At 42.5% G+C, this 18,567-nt stretch overlaps 1 protein-coding gene across 1 annotated transcript in view; it reads right to left on the bottom strand.

The window, feature by feature from the left end:
* Positions 1-15,822, bottom strand: part of LOC118086259 (uncharacterized) — a 91,005-nt gene extending 75,183 nt beyond the window's left edge. The window contains exon 1 of the mRNA XM_088668091.1: positions 15,519-15,822. Coding sequence (XP_088524217.1) covers positions 15,519-15,695 — 177 coding nt within the window. The 5' untranslated portion in view covers positions 15,696-15,822. The remainder of the gene's footprint in view (positions 1-15,518) is intronic.
* Between the last annotated feature and the right edge of the window lie 2,745 nt (positions 15,823-18,567).

The raw sequence follows: 18,567 nt of genomic DNA, 5'->3' as shown, positions 1-18,567 counted from the left end.
AAATGGCTGCACACTTACTAATTTTTCGACATCCAAATAGAAACCGTGGCGGTTTTAGATAGGGTTTTTTCGACTTACAAATTTTTCTGTTTCCAGTGCATTCCTATGGGAAATCGTGTTTCCAATGGCACTTTTCGGCTTACAAATTTTTCGACCTACGAAGGTGCCTTCAGAACGGATTAAATTCATAAGTCGAGACACCACTGTACTGTAGTCAATGTATCAACTGTGCCCTCCCCCTCTTGAACACATGAAGCTGCCTTTTTTTAAAAAAAACAACCACCTTGTATGCCACATATATGATTTTTTCATTTCCTTTCATTAATTTATGGGACAATAAAGAAATAAATAGATTTATATCAAGCCAGACATGTGGTCCATCAGTACTGTACTGCCTATTCCGATTCTGTCAGCAGCTCTGCAGGGTTTCAGACAGGAATTGCAGCCGGGATACATCTCATGAACCCCTTCAGCAGAAAGAAGCCCTGCTTCGATTTTTGGAAAACATATTTTAGCATAAAATACCTTTAGGAATGCACAAATGGATAAAATAGCATTTAAATGTGTGTTTTGTGTTAAAACATGCATTTAAGAATATATTTAAATGCACATTTTCATAGAGGTGGGTTTTTTAATCCACCAATTAAAGCAGGCAGAATGGGATGAAAACAGTTATGAATAAATGCAAATTAAATTGGCACAGATTGGAAGTTGGCTGACCCATCGCTATTGTGGTGTTTCCTCAGGTATTGTCTTCAAAAGGGCTTCTGAAAGCTTCAGCATTCAAGGGGGCAGCTTCTGGGTTCTGCATCCTGTCCACGCCTACCAAATTTTTACTGAATAAAGTAAATAGCAGATATCAGATCAATAAAAAAAAGGTGTGCAAATAGGTAGCATTTTGAATACCAGGAAAATGATAAGTAGATGTGTGGCAGGAACTGAAGGCGACTGAACTGCTGTTTCCAAAGCCAGGGTTGGCCAAGAATGAATGGATGCAGCCCACAAGGTAAAAAAAAAAAATTCCTCTCACCTCCTTATACACCAGGATTTAGCACTCTGTGCTATTTCACACATTCTGCACAGGCCAAGTTGGATTTACTATAAAATGACAACAGGGCACTGGAGCCACTCGCTGCTCCGTAATGATGTATAATGTATGTATATTTGCATTTCACCTTTTTAGGGGTACATATGAAGTTTACATATTAAAAAGAAAAAAAAGAGCAATATGCAAAGTGACTCTAAGCCAGCAATTGCAAGTGTGGCAATACCTGTAAGTGCATTTTATCCAGGAGAGCACAGTACATAGAATGAGCTCACTTCGGGATAGTACTATTCACCCACATGATTCCCAGAGATTACAAATGTTACTGGCTCAAGCTATACATTTTTCAGAGCACTGAAGAAGAGCTGCCTTATGTTGAAGAGTGATTGTTATTACATAAGAGAGTTTAGGAAATGCAGAGTCTTAACCCAACTGTATCTCTGATCCTGAACATCATAGCTTTGGCACTTTGAAACAAAATTGGGCCTTTTTTAAAGGAGTAACATGTGACGCAAGAAAAAGAGTTACGGTAAGAAAAGAAGATTGTTTGTTAATTTGAGGACAAGGCGGCAGGAAAACGGGGAGTTAGGATGAGCTAGTGTGTCAAAAGACAGAAGTTTTGGGAAATGAGTAATCTTGGGAAGTGATAATAAATTCCATTTGGTTCAACCTTATTGCATAAATATTTGTTTTCCTCTCCATGAATGTATTATCCGATAGATCAACAGCCTGTTGAAACCCACAGAGAGGGATCACAATGTTCAGTTTTGGATTCTTTAACAGCCTTTGCTGGAGATTAGGAGACAGTGAACTCTTTCAACTGTATCATATCTTATATTGCCATCTGGTTCGAAAGCCATCTGTGGTCCTATGAAGAGAAGCTGGTGGTCAGCAGTATTCAACAAATCAATTAAGATGGAGTGCAACACCAAGATTTATGGTAGTTAAACTCACCCAGTTAGTAGATCAAAATTCCAGTGAGAGCACAAGCTTCCAGGGAGAGCACAAGATCAACTCGGGAAGCCTTGGGCAACCTGGTGGCCTCCAGGTGTTTTCAATTATAGATTCCATCAACCCCAGCCAGAATGTGCTATCCAAACCACCTTGAAGGCACCAGGTTGATGATGCCTGAGCTAGAGCGATAGTAGACTGTGTGGATGGTCAAGTTCAAGTATGCTCACCATGCTGTTTTCTTCTAGACCAGTAGATTAGCCCAAGCATCACACCAAGCAGCAGGCAGATGGGAAAGAGGAAGGGTCCCATCCTGCATGGGAATGTACAAACTAAGCACATCTCACATATATATGGCCTTCAGAGAGTAGACCATCAATATGCCCTCTGAAACTAAGATCACATACTGAGATCCTTAACTTGGGGAGAAGTTTTTTTCACAAATGCAGGCAATTTCTTTCAGCTGTTTTGACCCGCTTCCAGTTAACTCTAATCAAATCTTTCCAGTCTGTTTTCTTCCCTTATTCGAAGTGATGTGTATCTCCACTTCCTGTTGGAAGCTGGTGTGATGCTGTGCTCAAACAGCTGCTGTTGTCCCTTTGCCGGGGGGGGGGGGTACATTCCACCAATGGCTGGACAGAGGCATTATACAATGTGTTGCTTGGAAATCTCCCTTGAACAAATGCAGGACAGTTTCATTAGTTATTAGCTTATGAATTATGACACCCTGCTTATGGGAAATACATGCACAGCTGGAGCCTGTGGCAGAGTCCAGGATTACATTACAAGACGTGATCTGATGGTTAACTCAGACCTTGGAGACCACCCCAGGCACAGCGTGTGGCTCCTGTTGTACGCAGAAGATTAGGTTGGAAGGAACATTTTTCTTACATCTGCTATCATATATTTTAGGGCAGAGAGAGTGTCTTTTGGCTTGAACCTGTCGCCACACCCAATTTCTATTTCCTCCCCACAGGAACCACAATAACTAGGCTGGCCCAGGCCTGACTATGACTCCATAACATATGGTGCAGCTGTTTCAGTCATTTCATAGTTGACCACGGCACAGAGAGATGTGCTGAAGGTCACCATCTGAAATATATGGCACAGTTAGAATTTCAGCACGCACTGTTGTGACTGTGGCATCAGTATCACAACTCTTTCCTCTCAGGACGCTTCTGAATTCTAGTTGCTGGGAATCACAGGAGGAGAGAATGCAGTTGTGCTCATATCCTGCTTGTGGACTTCCTATAAGCATCTGGTAGGAAACTGTAAGGACAGGATGCTGGACTAGATGGGCCTTTGACCTGATTCAGCAGGACTCTTAATTCTTAACTCCATATTCAAGATTCTGACTGAAATTTTAAAGCCATGGGAATGGAAGCAGTGATAAAAAGTGGATAGGTTGGGGGTTGGTGAAGAGGTGAAGCGAAGTACACCCCTCCTGCTGTGGTCATGATTCAGAGCCAGAAAGATCATCTGCTTCCTTCTCAACAGAAGTATACCTTCTATCAGTCCTTTCCTCTTGAAGGAAATAATCTGGAAAACTATACTCCGACAACCATTGCTAATAACATATGAGTGCGAGAGCCAGGAGAGGTGGTAGTGGTTTAATTCCAAGAGTTTCTTCTTTTCCAATTACCTCAGCAAAAGAAGAAGAAAAGAAAGAAGAAAAGACTAATTATGGTCTATAAATGCAGACATGTGGTGTTCCAGAGTCTGGCTTTATTGGCTTGTTGGGAGAGTACTAGAGGTTTGCCCAGCAATTTTGTATGTTGCCTAAATTTATCCAGGACACTGAATTAGCGAAAAGCTTGTCCTGGTATTAAAAAAAATGGCAGGGATGTTGCTGCAGGTGGCCAGCAGATTGGGAAAACAGGATACACACCAAGGCATTTCAGGTCACTGAAGAGGGTAAACGAGTGAATTCTCTAAGAAACACCTTGGGCTGGATTCAACAAAGTCCTGTTCAGAGTAGACCCACTGAAATTAATGAACCCAAGTTAGTAATAGCCATTAACTTCAGTGGATCTACTCTGAGTAGGACTAGTGTTGAATACTACCCCCTTCCTTTTCTCCTCTACTCATACAAATAGTGCATTGTTAAATATTTCCTAGAGCTTATGGATGGAATCCTTCTTTCCTACCACTCTCTACCCAACCATAACGTAATTTAGAGAAATTTAAGAAATACCATACCCAGAAATATCCAGACATATTAGTGACATGTGTGGCCTCCGTTCATTCTTTGAATCCCATTTGATTAACTATTTTCCTTCGGAGGGACAGAAAAGTTTAGCTTAATTAACTAGCCAATTAGTATCAATATCTACTCTGTAACTGGCCAAAGGAAAACACTGAGGATCCCTTCATCATTTAAATCTTCTAAAGTTCTAATGACATAAACTTGTGTGTGTGTGTGTGTGTGTGTGTGTGTGTGTGTGTGTGTGTGAGGGCTTACTCCCCCCCCTTCACAACAGCCATGAAATTTGGGTTGATCCCAGCCCACTAAATGCAGCAATGCTATTTGCATCAAATCTTTGTGAATGTTAGTGGTCATGAAAATGAGAGGCTATCACCGGTGACAGAATCCAGACACACACAACAGGCAGGGATTTATTTACAGAGTTCTATTGTAATCAGCATCATTGCTATTCTTTTGCATTCAAGTCGCTCTGAAACAGAAGTGTAAGTAAGCCCTTTTAATGAGTCCTGCCATGTCAATATACAGATTTCTATGGCAGCAACTTTCAGCAGGGTTTCAACATTCCTAACAAGATTGAACTGTGGGGACCAATGGTCAGGAAATTGCCTCCCTCCCCTCTCCTGCATTTGAGTCTGTTGCAGGCCATTAAAGGCAGAGAGGTTTTCCACTGGAAAAAAAGTTGGGAGAAGTTCTGCCCATTTTCCAAGGACTCTTTCAGTTCTGAAGCAGACTCCTGCTAAGGAAAGGCATGAAGATAGTACACTGGAAATGCACACAGCTTTACAAAACATTGAATGACAAATTATATTTCTTGAGGCAATTTCACATTTGAGGGGTTTTGATAAAACACTGGGGAAGGAGAGAAATCATTGGACAAATGTGTGTATTTGGCATTCTGTCTGGTGCAGAAACCAGCTGCACTCATCCTAACATTTGGCAAAGGAAAACAAAGTCAATACGAGTGATCGGCTCCTGTATCTTGACCATAAAGGGTGTGCGTGTGTTATCGGGTTGTTGTTTTTATTTTGATTATATATATTGGGGTATATATGAGACCTCCGGGTATAGGGCGGTATATAAATTCAATCAATCAGTCAATCAATCAATATAATGCACATGGAACCATCTCTAGGTGGATAAGGAACTGTGGCATATTGCCTCTGTCATAGCTTTATCCTCCATGATTTTTTGTCTAATCAACTTTCTAAGTCATCCTAGCTAGCAAAACCCATACTTTAATTATGCTACATGTCAGAAAGTGCTTCCCTTTGTCTCTCCTGTGTCTTCCCACATTGAGCTTCATTGGATGCTCTTTGTGTACATCCCTCCTGGGTGTTCCTTCATATAGCAGCCATCTACATATCTGTGCACATCAGCTGCTGGAAAGGACTATTTTAGTAGCAGTCCCCTAGAAAAGAGGTTCAGAGCTTTTCTTAGATTGTCTTAATCCTTGTTCTTGGACTCAATCCTGGCTGGAGGCAATTTAGGAGTAAAGATAACTACTTTCATAAAAAAAAATTTTTTCAAAATAGCTACTTTCATACTGCACACTGAAGGACAAGATAGAAACCAGTGTGGGACAGTGGTGAGGGTGGTGGATGGAACAAGGACACTAAAGTTGAAATCCCTACAAATGATCATTTTGTTGCCATCTCCTAACCTAACCATCTCAGAGTTACTTGGAGAATACAAAGGGAGCATGTACTTCCTTAACACATTGGACGAAAGGCAGGATAGTGTGTGTGTGTGTGTGTGTGTGTGTGTGTGTGTGTGTGTTTAAAAAATGTTCAGGTCTTTCTTGGTTAAACTGCTCAAACTATGGCATAAAATGAGCTACCTCTGCATCTCAATTCCCCCGGGAGCCTTGAATATTCTTTGCAGCCCTGCCTGAGTGAGACAATAAAGAACAGATTTGTTCCGATTTGCTTCGAAGTCTCCCCCATATCAGTGGTTGTATCCAAGAAGTCCAGCCCTCCGTGTACAATAGCTCATTTACTCCTGAGCCCCTGCTAGCAGCGCATAACAAAATATTTCCTCTCCACTCTTCCTGGACTTTTTAAACTCCAGGTGACCCACAGTGAAATCTGTTTTAATGGGGCCTTAGTTAAACAAGTCAACTGAGCCTTTGTTTAACTGGGCAACAGAATGCAGAGCTCTTCCCCCCACCCCCACCCCCCACCCCAAAGAACACATTCTTGTTTTCTCTTTAGAGTTTGGAGTCACATTTTATCATCCTTAGGCTATTGCAGAGAGGAAGTGTTGTTGTTTTTTAATCATGCCTAATCCTCATTGAAGAAGTTAACTGGCTAAATATTCCTCCACTGGAATGGCCTGCATCCAATAAATAACCTGGGGCTGGGGCACAAACTTAAACACTTTTAAAGACCACTGAGCAGTGTGTTCCTACCCGTGTTTCTCCGAAAATAAGACTTATATTTATTTTTCCTCAAAATAACACACTATGGCTTATTTTCAGAGGATGTGTTATTTTTTTCCCTCCTCCTCCTCCTGCCGCGGCTGGCATTGCTGCTGCGCCTATCACTATGTCTTATTTTCGGGGTATGGCTTATATTCCTTGAATGCTTAAAAATCCTGCTATGGCTTATTTTATGACTATGTCTTAAAATAGGGGAAACAGGGTATGTGTGTCTGCTCAGAAATACTGTAAGTCCTATTGCAGGGGCCCCAAACTACGGCCCCCTGGCCGGATGCGGCCCAATCGGCCTCCCAATCCGGCCCGCGACGACCCCCGCCGCCCGCTGCCGCTGCCCGCTCTTATGGCGCGCGGCGTGGCGACGGTCTTAAAAATCGGCAAAAAATAACCGAAAATCCTTTGTGCGCATGTGTATGGGCCTCTCCCGACCCAGAAGAGGTCATTTCCGATGCACTTCCGGGTTGGGGGAGGCCCATACGCATGCGCACAAGCAATTTTCGGCGATTTTTTCCCGACCGTGTGCGTGTGCGCATGCACACGGGCGCGCACTCCCCCGCCCTCCAGCCCGCTGCGCGCGCACTCCCCTACCCTCCGGCCCGCCGTGCGGTCGGCGCGGCGGGCACCGGCCCGCCGCGCGGTAAGTCTGGGGACCCCTGTCCTATTGAGTTCAATAGGATTGGCTCTCAGGTAAGTTCATTTAGAATTGCAGCCATATCAAACTTAATGCATCTGATATCAGCAGGATTTAGGCTGGTTTCAGACTTCAGCACTCACTCATTCAGGTAGATGCCAGCTGATGTCCACAGTACAATAAAGTGCATCTCAGAACCACCCACCTCCAAGATAGCAGGTACATCGTGATGTAGCAATGGCACAGTGCTCTTGCACAACAAATCCACTTTCATTTTTGTTTTACTTTTTGCAGCATTATGAAGAAAAGCACGACAGAGGGTGTGGAAACTATCACTCAACCATAACATCTGTACAAATTGTAAGCAAGCAAATCAGGACAAATGTCTAATAAACTGGTTGTCTGGAGGTGACCGTAGTGCTTCATTTCGGCTGGGTCATGGTTAAAATGTATTTTTGAATATTGTGTGGTGTCAATTCTATAGCTGGCCAGATTATTGTCTAATAAAATTGCTGAAATGGTGGAATGCTTCCTCACTCACATTCAGCCAATCTGTAACCCATTCATATGACTAAACAAAGCGACAGAACTCAACAAGCTGAATGGGGAAGCAGGCATAGTTTGAGGAGTATGTGAATGGAATCACCACCATATCTTACATTAATCAGAAAGGAAATCGAGATTCCTGCCTGGGTTGAATTTCTGAAGGAAGTCAAGAATTTTTGGAAGATCTCAGACTCTGCAAGCTGTTAGGAGAGTGTTGCTGCCACTTCCCACTCAAATTTGATATGAGAAAATGTATATGAAGCTGAAATAATTTAAGAGAAAGGAATAAAGCTGATTGGAGTAGGGTGATAGTGGTGGTGGTGGTAGACACAACTCAGAGACTGTAGTCACCAGATGATAAGAGTTCAACGACTTACATCCAGGTCTTAACCAGCCACCACCAACATAAGTCTAAGGGCTATTCTCCCAAGATTTAAAGACTTTTAAGCCACTGTGAGGGGTTTTAATGGCTATTTCAGCTTTATCTAAGGTCTAGAAGTATTTCACATAAGTATGACGAATTGTTGTCCTTCGTTTGCCTTCTCAACAATAAGTAACACAGTGAATTTATTTATAATGCCCATTTATAACTTGTTAATCCCAAAGTGGGGTATAAGAAGACATAATTTTAAACAAGCCTTATTAGTAATACAATGAATAAAAATAAAGTTTACTGGTACATGCTCTCTAACCTTGTGGTCTTGACTCTTCTCATTCACATCCTTGAGAGACTGCTGTTAAAGGTTTGCCATCAAAGAACGAAAGGACACACGTGCCTATTGATGCTTAGTAGGCTGCATCAACTAAAGTATAGTTTCTAGGTCAAGGGAGTAATATTTCCACTCTGTTCTGTCAGACCACACCTGGAATACTGTGTTCAGTTCTGGGCACCACAATTTAAGAAGGATATTGACAAGCAGGAATGTGTGCAGAGAAGGGCAACCAAGATACTAAAGGGTTTGGAAACCAAGCCTTATGAGGAATGAGGAAGGAGATTGTGGACTCTCCTTCCTTGGAGTTCTTTAAAGAGATGTTAGATGGCCATCTGCATTGCAGGGGGCTGGACTAGATGAGTCTCTCCCAGCTCCAGTTTTCTATAATTCTAAGAGCTTTTCTAACTGGAACAATTTCAACTTATGTGCAACAGTTGAGATTCAAAGGGACACTATTTTAAACAAAAGAGACCAACTCCTTTCCAATCCATCTCCTGCCTTTAGATTTAGCCAACGATTTGTAGACTGTATTTCAACAAAGAGGCACTGCATTCTTGCTTAGTAATGAATTCCATCCATTATAAAACAGACTGTTTTGAGAAACAATTGGCTGCACTTATCAAATTATGAGGCTCCTAGAAGATTAAAATAATTGCATTGTTAAGGCCAGTTATGTTTTGGTTTCCCTCCCTATAATAATTTGGAATCATAATTTTTACAATAAATTGCCACCATACTTTCAAAAAAGTGATGGGGAGAGAAGCCTGGCTATTCTTCAGTGTTTCCAGCCTGAAACCAATCTCACTCCTGAATTGCCACAAAGTTTACAACTTGCTGGATTTTGCTTGAAATGTGCTTTTCTATTCTTAAAAGCCAAACCCTTCAAAAAAAAATAACTGAAACCAAATGCCATGTCACCGAGGCCAACCATAACACATGGAAGTCCTAAAATAACAGGAGAGCGATTGTGGTAATGCCTGACCTTCTGAACCACACATATGGTTGGGATGCAACAAAACAGCCTGCATTCATTCCTAACCAGTGCACATAAGGCTCGTTTTCACAAGTGACTCTGAGAGCCACTGAGCTGATACATGCAGTAGAATCGAGCAATAAAGCTTTCCCAGGTTCATAGCATTTGGGGCTCACATTTCTGGATGCTTGCTAATGAAAGAAAGCAATCCCTGCCATATAAAACAACAGTATGGCAGCAACTTATCCATGGTTGCATGCTCCCCAATCTCCGAGCAGCAAGAGACCCCAGGCGTCCCAGCGCTTACCCAGGGTTCAGCTTCCTTAGAATTCTGGTCAGTGGAGACTGTGGTATCTTTAGGATGTATGATTCTATTTGCACATACATGTATACAACATGAGCATAGGATGGAAGGGTTTGGAGATCCTGCTTATCCTTTAATAATAATAATAATAATAATAATAATAATAATAATAATAATAATAATAATAATTTATTTATACCCCGCCCATCTGGCCGGGTTTCCCCAGCCACTCTGGGCGGCTTCCAACAAAACATTAAAATACAGGAATCCATCAAACATTAAAAGCTTCCCTTGAAATGCCTTCTAAAGGTCTGGTAATTGTTGTTCTCTTTGACCTCTGGTAGGAGGGCATTCCACAGGGTGGGTGCCACTACCAAGAAGGCCCTTTACATTTCCTGGGGCCAGGGGCTTATCCAAAGCCATAGTTTTGCATTCCACTCAAGAGAAAATCAAGCCTCTCCGTCCAGCTTGCAGCTCAAAACTCACACGCCAAAAACCAGACCACCTGGCCTGTTGTTCTCCCTAGGATGGCATGGCATCCGGTCAGGAAAAGTGGGGGCAAGCTGCATCATCCTGAAGAGCACCATCACTTAGTTGTTACTATGGCAACATGGTCTCTTTACTATATGGAAGAGAGCACTTAACTCGCCACCTTACGAACAGACTGGATTGTCCAGTTCAACAGGTTCTCTCTTACTAGAGTCTAACTTTACAAATGCAGAATCATAGGTTTAGAAGATACCCCTATATATCTTCCAGACCACCCCCCAAAATCCTACAACACTATATGTTCAAGGAGAATTTTTTCCTGTGTTTTTCTTCTTCTTCAGGGGTGCATTCAATAATGTGATTCTCCCATCTAAGAACATAAGAATAAATCCACTGGATAAAGTCCCTCTAGTCCTGTCCCCTCACAGTAGCCAAATCAATGCCTATGAGAAGTTCACAGGCAGAATCTGAAGCATGAAACTGTGAGTCCACACGTAAAATTCAATCACTTGATTCTGCTGAGCATATAAACCAGAGCTAAAGACAGAGACTGCAAGAAACTTTGGAAGAGTGATATCTTCACCGATTACACTACAGTATCTTGTAATTATTGTATTCCAGTTGGAGGCCATTGGTACATGCATACAATGATTAAAGTTTCACTTGTGAAAACAGCAGAAAGGTTTATGCAGAATGAAAACAGAGTTTATAGAACAGCCTCCCGCAACCTGGTGCCTGCCTTCTGGATATTTCATACTACAGTTCCCATTAGTCTCAAGTAGCACAGCTGGACTGGCTGAAGCTTGTGGGAATTGCAGTCTAAAACAACTGGAGGACACCAGATTGGGAACGGCTTTGTTACAGAGCTTGTTGTAAAACTGCAGGAACCTGCTTTAGATGCCAGAAATGACATCACCATTTGGAATAAATTTAAATGGGGTCACAGTCAGACACCATTTACTTATATGGGCAAAAGCAGCCCTTTTCTGCAGTATCGCAGTTTTTTTAAAAAAAGTTCCAAACATTCCTCCATATTTCTTCCCCTGCCACCAAATGTGCCAAGGCTGGTGTGTTTTTCTACATGTAACATTCATGGAATGTGTGCGAGAGTGAGCAAAACACTATTTGGGTTACCCCCTTTTGTTGGTAACAATATTTTTATTAGGTTTACAGAGGATTAGCGTGACCTCAGCAGTTCTAAGGCTATCATTTTAAACCACAGGGCTAATCTACGTCTAGAAAGACATTTTTCCAGTAGATATGTCATTATGTACAGCGGCGGCAGCAGCATAGACCAAAGCCTGAAGTTCTTAAGCAATTATCCTAAGTGTGTTTACTTTCATGGAAAACAATGGGACTTGCTTCTAAGTAGAGATGACTTTAGGGTCAGTGTAGCAAGGCCACTCGGAAATTTATAGACATTGACATTTACTGTTTTGCAGAAGCAGACAAAGGCCATTGTCATGATCTGATGTAGCCGGGGATTGGGACACACTGGGGCAAGCTGGGGATGGGGAAGGGAAGGTTGGTGTAGGACAGGCATCCCCAAACTGCGGCCCTCCAGATGTTTTGGCCTACAACTCCCATGATCCCTGGTCTAGATTGTCTCCACCTGAGATGTTAGCCATGGAGGAGAAAAAATACAGACACCCATATGAAACCTGGAGCAGCCATTTCAACAGGCTGCCACAGATAGAAAAGGACTATTGTCACTTTTGGTGGCTCCTTGATTCCGTCCCATCCTCCCCAATCTCGACTGGCTGTTAGAATAACTAGTTACTAAGAATCTGAATCAGAGTTTATTTCATCTTCTCCTGATTAGTTTTCCTTTTGTGTCACATCTCTTTGTAAGCTTGTGTGTGAGAGAAAGAGAGATGCAAGCCGCTCAGGCTTTTTTGGCTGGATAGAAGAATGAAAAAACACTTAAATAAAAGTAAAATAATACCAGTTGGGGGGATTTGCAGTGGAGGGAGTTAAAGCCACCACCACTTATATCATAGCTCATTCTCCCACCAAAGCTTGTGGCTGCCTTGTCAGGATAGCCAATCACAGCTGTAACATCTATGGGGTTTTCTGTAGATTATTCTGATTCGGCAGTAAACGGCTTTCCTGGTGAAAGCAGCCAGCCAAAAGAAAACCTTCCAGACCTGTGTTTAGAAATCATGGGACAAACAGAAGTGTGAATGAGCCCCTAGTTGGACCTTCAAAAGGGGGAAGAGGAAAGGGCAGCAAGGGGCCCACTGGTGGGAACTTGAGAGCTAGACTTGATGTCTGTTCTAAACCCCTGGCTTACCTGGCAGCAAGTCAGTATGTCAAGTCCAACGTCAATCCACATGTCCAAAGTCCAAACCAAAGCACAGTCCCACAGAGATCCAGGAGCACTCAAGCTGAGCCCCATCAACATGGACAGTTGAACAGACACAGCACCCCAGCTCTGCTGCCCTTTTATACTCTGCATGCTGATTGCAGCATCTGGGCTTGATGAGCCATGTGACCCTCACCTGTTCCAAGCCTACTCCAGCTGAGGAATCACACACCAAGCCCCACCTGGCCAGCTAGGGAGCTGGGCTCTGGGCCCTTGCCTGCCTCAGCCTCCTAAAGTATCCCATCTGCCGCTCCCTCTGCCTCAGAGCCTGTTGTGTTTGTGAAGACAGGGCCCCCTCTGGATCTGGTAATGGGTCCTGCTGCTCTGATTCCTGTACACTGACCCTCATCCCCTTGTCATCCTCAACCACCCCGTGAGTACTTCCTACACCAGGCATCCCCAAACTTTGGCCCTCCAGATGTTTTGGACTACAATTCCCATCTTCCCCAACCACTGGTCCTGTTAGCTAGGGATCATGGGAGTTGTAGGCCAAAACATCTGGAGGGCCACAGTTCGGGGATGTCTGATCTAGACCAAAGTCTCCATGTAGTAGGAAAGGGTCAGGACCTTCTCCTTGTACCATGGCACCCAACCAGCTTGTTAAATCAAATTTAGGACTTTAGGTGAGCTTTTTTTTGTTGGAATCAATCTGTCTTGAAAGACAATGGAGCCTGCCTCTGGGGGCGAGGTCAAACCACTGTGTTAGCAGAACTGAAGTGACATTCTAGTGTGCAAGCTTGGGCAGTGTGTGAGGAGGTCCTGGGCTGTCCAGGTGACAAGACCTCCATTCTCAGCCTCGCTGATGTGGTCCAAAGGACGGCAGAGCAATACAATTGGCACCAGTTGTGCTGTCGGATATGCTTTAAAACAAGGAAAGATGGTGGATTTGTTCTTGTTTAACAATTGTCAGATGCCACCTCTGTTCAAAATGCATGTGTTCCACTTAAATATTGTCTGGATTTGTGTTTAGTACTATGAACCATGGTGTTATATGAAAAACCTATCTTTATTATTTAAATTGCTTTAATAATTTGGAATTAATAAAAAAGAAATATAAGATGAGTAACAACTGTTACTTAGAATTATTTTATGAATCACATCTGGATTCTACCCCACTCTAAGGAGTTCAGACTGGGTTTATCCCAGGATATTCTCACAACCACCCTGTGAGGCAGGTGAAACTGAGAAATAGTGACTGGTCTACAATCACTTAGTAAACTTCATGGCTGAATGGAAATAAAATCTCCCTGGTTAAAATCTGACACCATCCACAACACTACGGTAGCTGTAAAGACATACAATACTGCCAAAATTTAATCTTTCTTCATTCAGGCTATTAAATTGGAAAATTGCTAAGTAGGTTTTGCTGACCCTAGGATCATCTTGAAGTATATGGCAATTCTAATTGAAGTTTCAACAGCAGTTAGAATTGACCAGAGGTCCGCACATCTGCATGAAGGCACACATGACTTCAGTGTGCCTTACCCAAGCAGCTGCAGGTAAATTCAGTATGTGTAAAAAGATACATACAAAAATGCGAAGGAACAGATAAACTCTTGCTCAAGGTCAAATCAGACATGCTTAATGTGTGGTTACAGTTAACTTGTCCAGTTTTACTTCATTAAAAAAAAGTTGCAGTGGCAATTGCAGTAAGGATCATGGCAAGTGGGAAGGTGAATTAATCTCCCCCCCCCCCATTCTTGGTCACAAAGAAAAGTATACCCCTGTAAAAGATGGGGGAGGTGCTTCCAGCTACCTCACCCACTGCCATTGGAAACCCTGTAAGAACCTGCTGCAAGAGACTGAGCAGCATCATGGGCGAGTTGTTTCTAGGACCAAGGTGAAACTGTAAATCTCCCTTGTTATTTTTGCTATTTGATAATGTTGTTTTTTGTATGTTACTATAATTGATGATGTGTTGTTTTGCTATGTTATTATGGAATTGTTTTTGCAATTTGGTTTTGAAACACGTTCCTATTTTCTTCGCTGTAAGCTGCTTTGAGTGTGATTTTTCTCTTTGTGTGGAAAAGCAGCATACAAATAAAAAGACTGAATGCCCTTAAACTGCTATTAGGCCCAGTAGGGAAACTTCTATTGCTGCAAATGAACGGGAGCATAACTTAATGGTACAAGCATCTGCTTTGCATGCTAGTTCAAAGGATGAGATAGGAGACAATAGGAAAAGACCTCGGTCATTGCCAGCTGGAATGGGCTAGATCAGGCATCCCCAAACTTCGGCCCTCCAGATGTTTTGGACTACAATTCCCATCATCCCTGACCACTGGTCCTGTTAGCTAGGGATCATGGGAATTGTAGGCCAAAACATCTGGAGGGCCGCAGTTTGGGGATGCCTGGGCTAATGGACAAATGACCTGACTTGGTATAAGGCAGCTTCCTATGGTCCCCATCCTGTTCCTACCTCCTGCAATTCTTTAGAAGATAAAACAACTAGACACATTAAATATACGTAATGTTGTGTCTAGTTTGGCCTTTAGTTACAATGAAAGCACCCAACATCCAAGGTTTTAAAAATTAAACTATTATGTGATACTGACAGCTGGGGATTCTTCTTCTTCACTGGTTTTGTCTCTACCTTGGGGTGGGGCATGTGGATACCACACTCACATCCTCCCATGTACGTATTTGTATAACAGTTGCCTCTGTATCAGTTAAGGGTGGTCTACAAGTTGCACACTATATTCTCAGCAACAGGCACAATGCATGCTACTAGGTAACTGAAGCCCCACATTGGAAGGTGATCTATGTGTAAAATGACTCATGAACTAAGGTGGGGTGACAGTGCTAAAGATGATCAGTTGAATGGTCTCAAGGCAATGTGTGAGTGGGAGGGAGTGACTTACCTGTTTCTTCTCTCTGGTGGCAGGAGGGCATTCAAGATTAGGTGAAGTTCCGCCTCTAGAAATTGGTAGGTAGGCTAAAGTTGAAGTTCCAGGGAGAAGAGGGGCTTGCCCTACCACCCTCACAAATGAAATGCAAGGAAAACTGGAACACAAAATAAGAGGCCTGCATTGCAACATTAGCTGGGCCAAATAACCTCAGCAGGCAAGACTAAAAAGCACCACACCTGCATCTGGAGTTTAGAAACCCAAAGTCTAGTGTTAGAAGCCAAAGTAAAGTGGGAATCAGAATGCTTGAACATGCTGAAACTGATCTGACAGGGCACAGCAAGTGGTAGAAGTTTCAGATGAGCAAGGTAATAGGTGAGTAAGGTATTGTATATGACAGTTGAGCATCACACTAAAACTGAGGATGTCTGAATACTCCCTTTCCTGCTTTTATCCTAAAACTTTGTATCACTCACTCACCTCACTATTTTTCTGATACATATGTTTAAGACCAGAAACATTTTAAGTATGTGGAAAAAGGAAATTGGGTAAAGGCATTCAAAAGATCTTAGAGCAGCACATACATACATACTTTCCTATATCACTATATCCCAAAAGTGCTGCTCCTACAATCCCTACACAACTTCTTTACACTAAGATTTTATGAATACTTCTCTGTACTGAACTGTGGTGGTTAGGCTTTTTTAAACCAAGGCCACACAAATAAAAACTTTCTTCAGTGTGCAACCTTAAAATTAAGCTTCAAAACAGCAATATTTTTCTTCATGCTTTATATCCTCTTGGAAGCCAGCCAAACAATACTTTCCTTCTTCTCTGCTCAGCAAAACCATTATGTTGATTGAACTGAAGCCAACATGCACACTCATGACCAATCTTGTCTAAAACTTTATTCAGGAGGGAACAAAATTGCATTTGTGATGCTACAGATTAGATTGTGCAAGAGCTTTCTTTCTTTCTTTCTTTCTTTCTTTCTTTCTTTCTTTCTTTCTTTCTTTCTTTCTTTCTTTCTTTCTTTCTTTCTCGAAGCTGCAATTTTTAGAGATTTATACAGGCCTCTTTCCAGATGCAACACATTCTACAGATAAGACTGAATACCTGTCTCCCCAGGAAATCTGAGGGAGAAGACAGAATTAAGTAACACACTTATTGAAATAGTAAGACTGTAAATGCTCCTTGCTCCACCTCTCTACATTACAAGTATTGGAAGGAGCGGGGAAACTCAGATGGTGGTATCTGAGGACCACCTTATTTAATTTCAGGATGTGCTTGCATCAACTGAGCTGTATTTCAGTGCAAGAATAATGTACCTGGGAAGCACACATTAATTGGATAAAATAAACTAAGCTGCTAGGGATGAGTTTAGAGGAACATTCTGCAGACCAGTATGATGGAACCTTTCCATCCCTTCATCTGCATGTTTGAGGAGAATCCCAACTTTTGTCTGTTCAGTTGAATTGTAGCAAACTCCATTTCACCAACCAACCAACCAACCCACCAACCCACCCACCAACGCTGAATAATCCTGTAATTTGAGAAGAACATCATATACCTTCTCCAAACATCACTTTCTTCAGTTTCTTTTAGGGTAGGTTGAATTACATTTGAATCCCTGTTTTGTATTCACAGTTCAATAAGCCATGTAAACATATGGCTACAACCTCTTTAAAAAGGCTGTTTTTAAACCCATATCCATTCCATAACATGTACTTTAAGTTATGTCATGACATCATAACATTTAACATTTTGCATGCACACACATCGTGTGAATAAATGCAGAACCCTATGATACCACAACTCAAGGACATTCTATTAAGCTGATAAGAGTAAAATTTCATTGAAGGTCCAGCCCTGGGTTGCCATGCCATCTAGGTTATTGTCAGGTTACCAGAAATAGGGCCTTCATGGTGGTGACACCCTGTTGTGGAACTCCCTCATTGTGCCTGTTAATTCATACACTATTGAATTTTAGGTGCCACATAAAAATGTGTTTTTGCGACAACTGGTATTCAGAGCCTTAACCGTCTGATACAGGAGGTAATATAGAGATCTGTCATGATGAGTAGTCATTGATAAGTTTATCCCCCATGCTTTGATCCTTGATATGCTATTGATTCTTTTTATAGTTTTAAATATGTTGTAAGCTGAATTATTATGGAAAAGCTGTGTAGACTCAACTGAAGGCATGAGAGGGTGGCTAGATGCCAGTGACCGCCTACTTATTGTTAACATCTAGGCTTTTTACCCTTTGTAGTAGTAGTAGTAGTAGGAATAAATAAATAAATAAATATTTATACCCCGCCCATCCGGCTGGGTGGCTCCCAACAGATTAAAACATTAAAAATTTCCCTAAACAGGGCTGACTTAGATGTCTTCTAAAAGTCAGATAGTTGTTTATTTCCTTGACAACTGATAGGGCATTCCACAGAGCGGGTGCCACCACCGAGAAGGCCATCTGCCTGGTTTCCTGTAACCTCACATCACGTAGTGAGAGAACTGCCAGAAGGCACTTGGAGCTGGACCTCAGTGTCCGAGGCAGAACGATGGTGGTGGAGACGCTCCTTCAGGTATACTGGGCCGAGGCCATTTAGGGCTTTAAAGGTCAGCACCAACACTTTGAAGTTTGCTCTGAAACGTACTGGGAGCCAATGTAGGTCTTTCAGGACTGGTGTTATGTGATCTCAGAGGCCACTCCCAGTCACCATTCTAGCTGCTGCATTCTGGGTTAGATGTAGTTTCCGGGTGACCTTCAAAGGTAGCCCCACGTAGAGCGCATCACAATAGTCCAAGCGGGAGATAACCAGAGCATGCACCACTCTGGCGAGACGTTCTGTGGGCAGGTAGGTCTCAGCCTACATACCAGATGGAGCTGGTAGACAGCTACCCTGGACACAGAATTGACCTGTGCCTCCATGGACAGCTGCACACCTAGTCCTTCAGTAGCTCAGTTACCCCATTCAGGACCAGCAAGTCCTCCGCACCACCACCCCAAAACAGTACTTCTGTCTTGTCTTGTCAGGGTATCATGCACATACCCAGCCCAAAC

The sequence above is a fragment of the Zootoca vivipara genome, chromosome 1 (genome assembly GCF_965207765.1).
Source record: "Zootoca vivipara chromosome 1, rZooViv2.hap1.1, whole genome shotgun sequence".
Lineage (NCBI taxonomy): Eukaryota > Metazoa > Chordata > Lepidosauria > Squamata > Lacertidae > Zootoca > Zootoca vivipara.
Note: the sequence above shows the minus strand (reverse complement) of the source record. Positions and strands in the feature narration are given on the sequence as shown.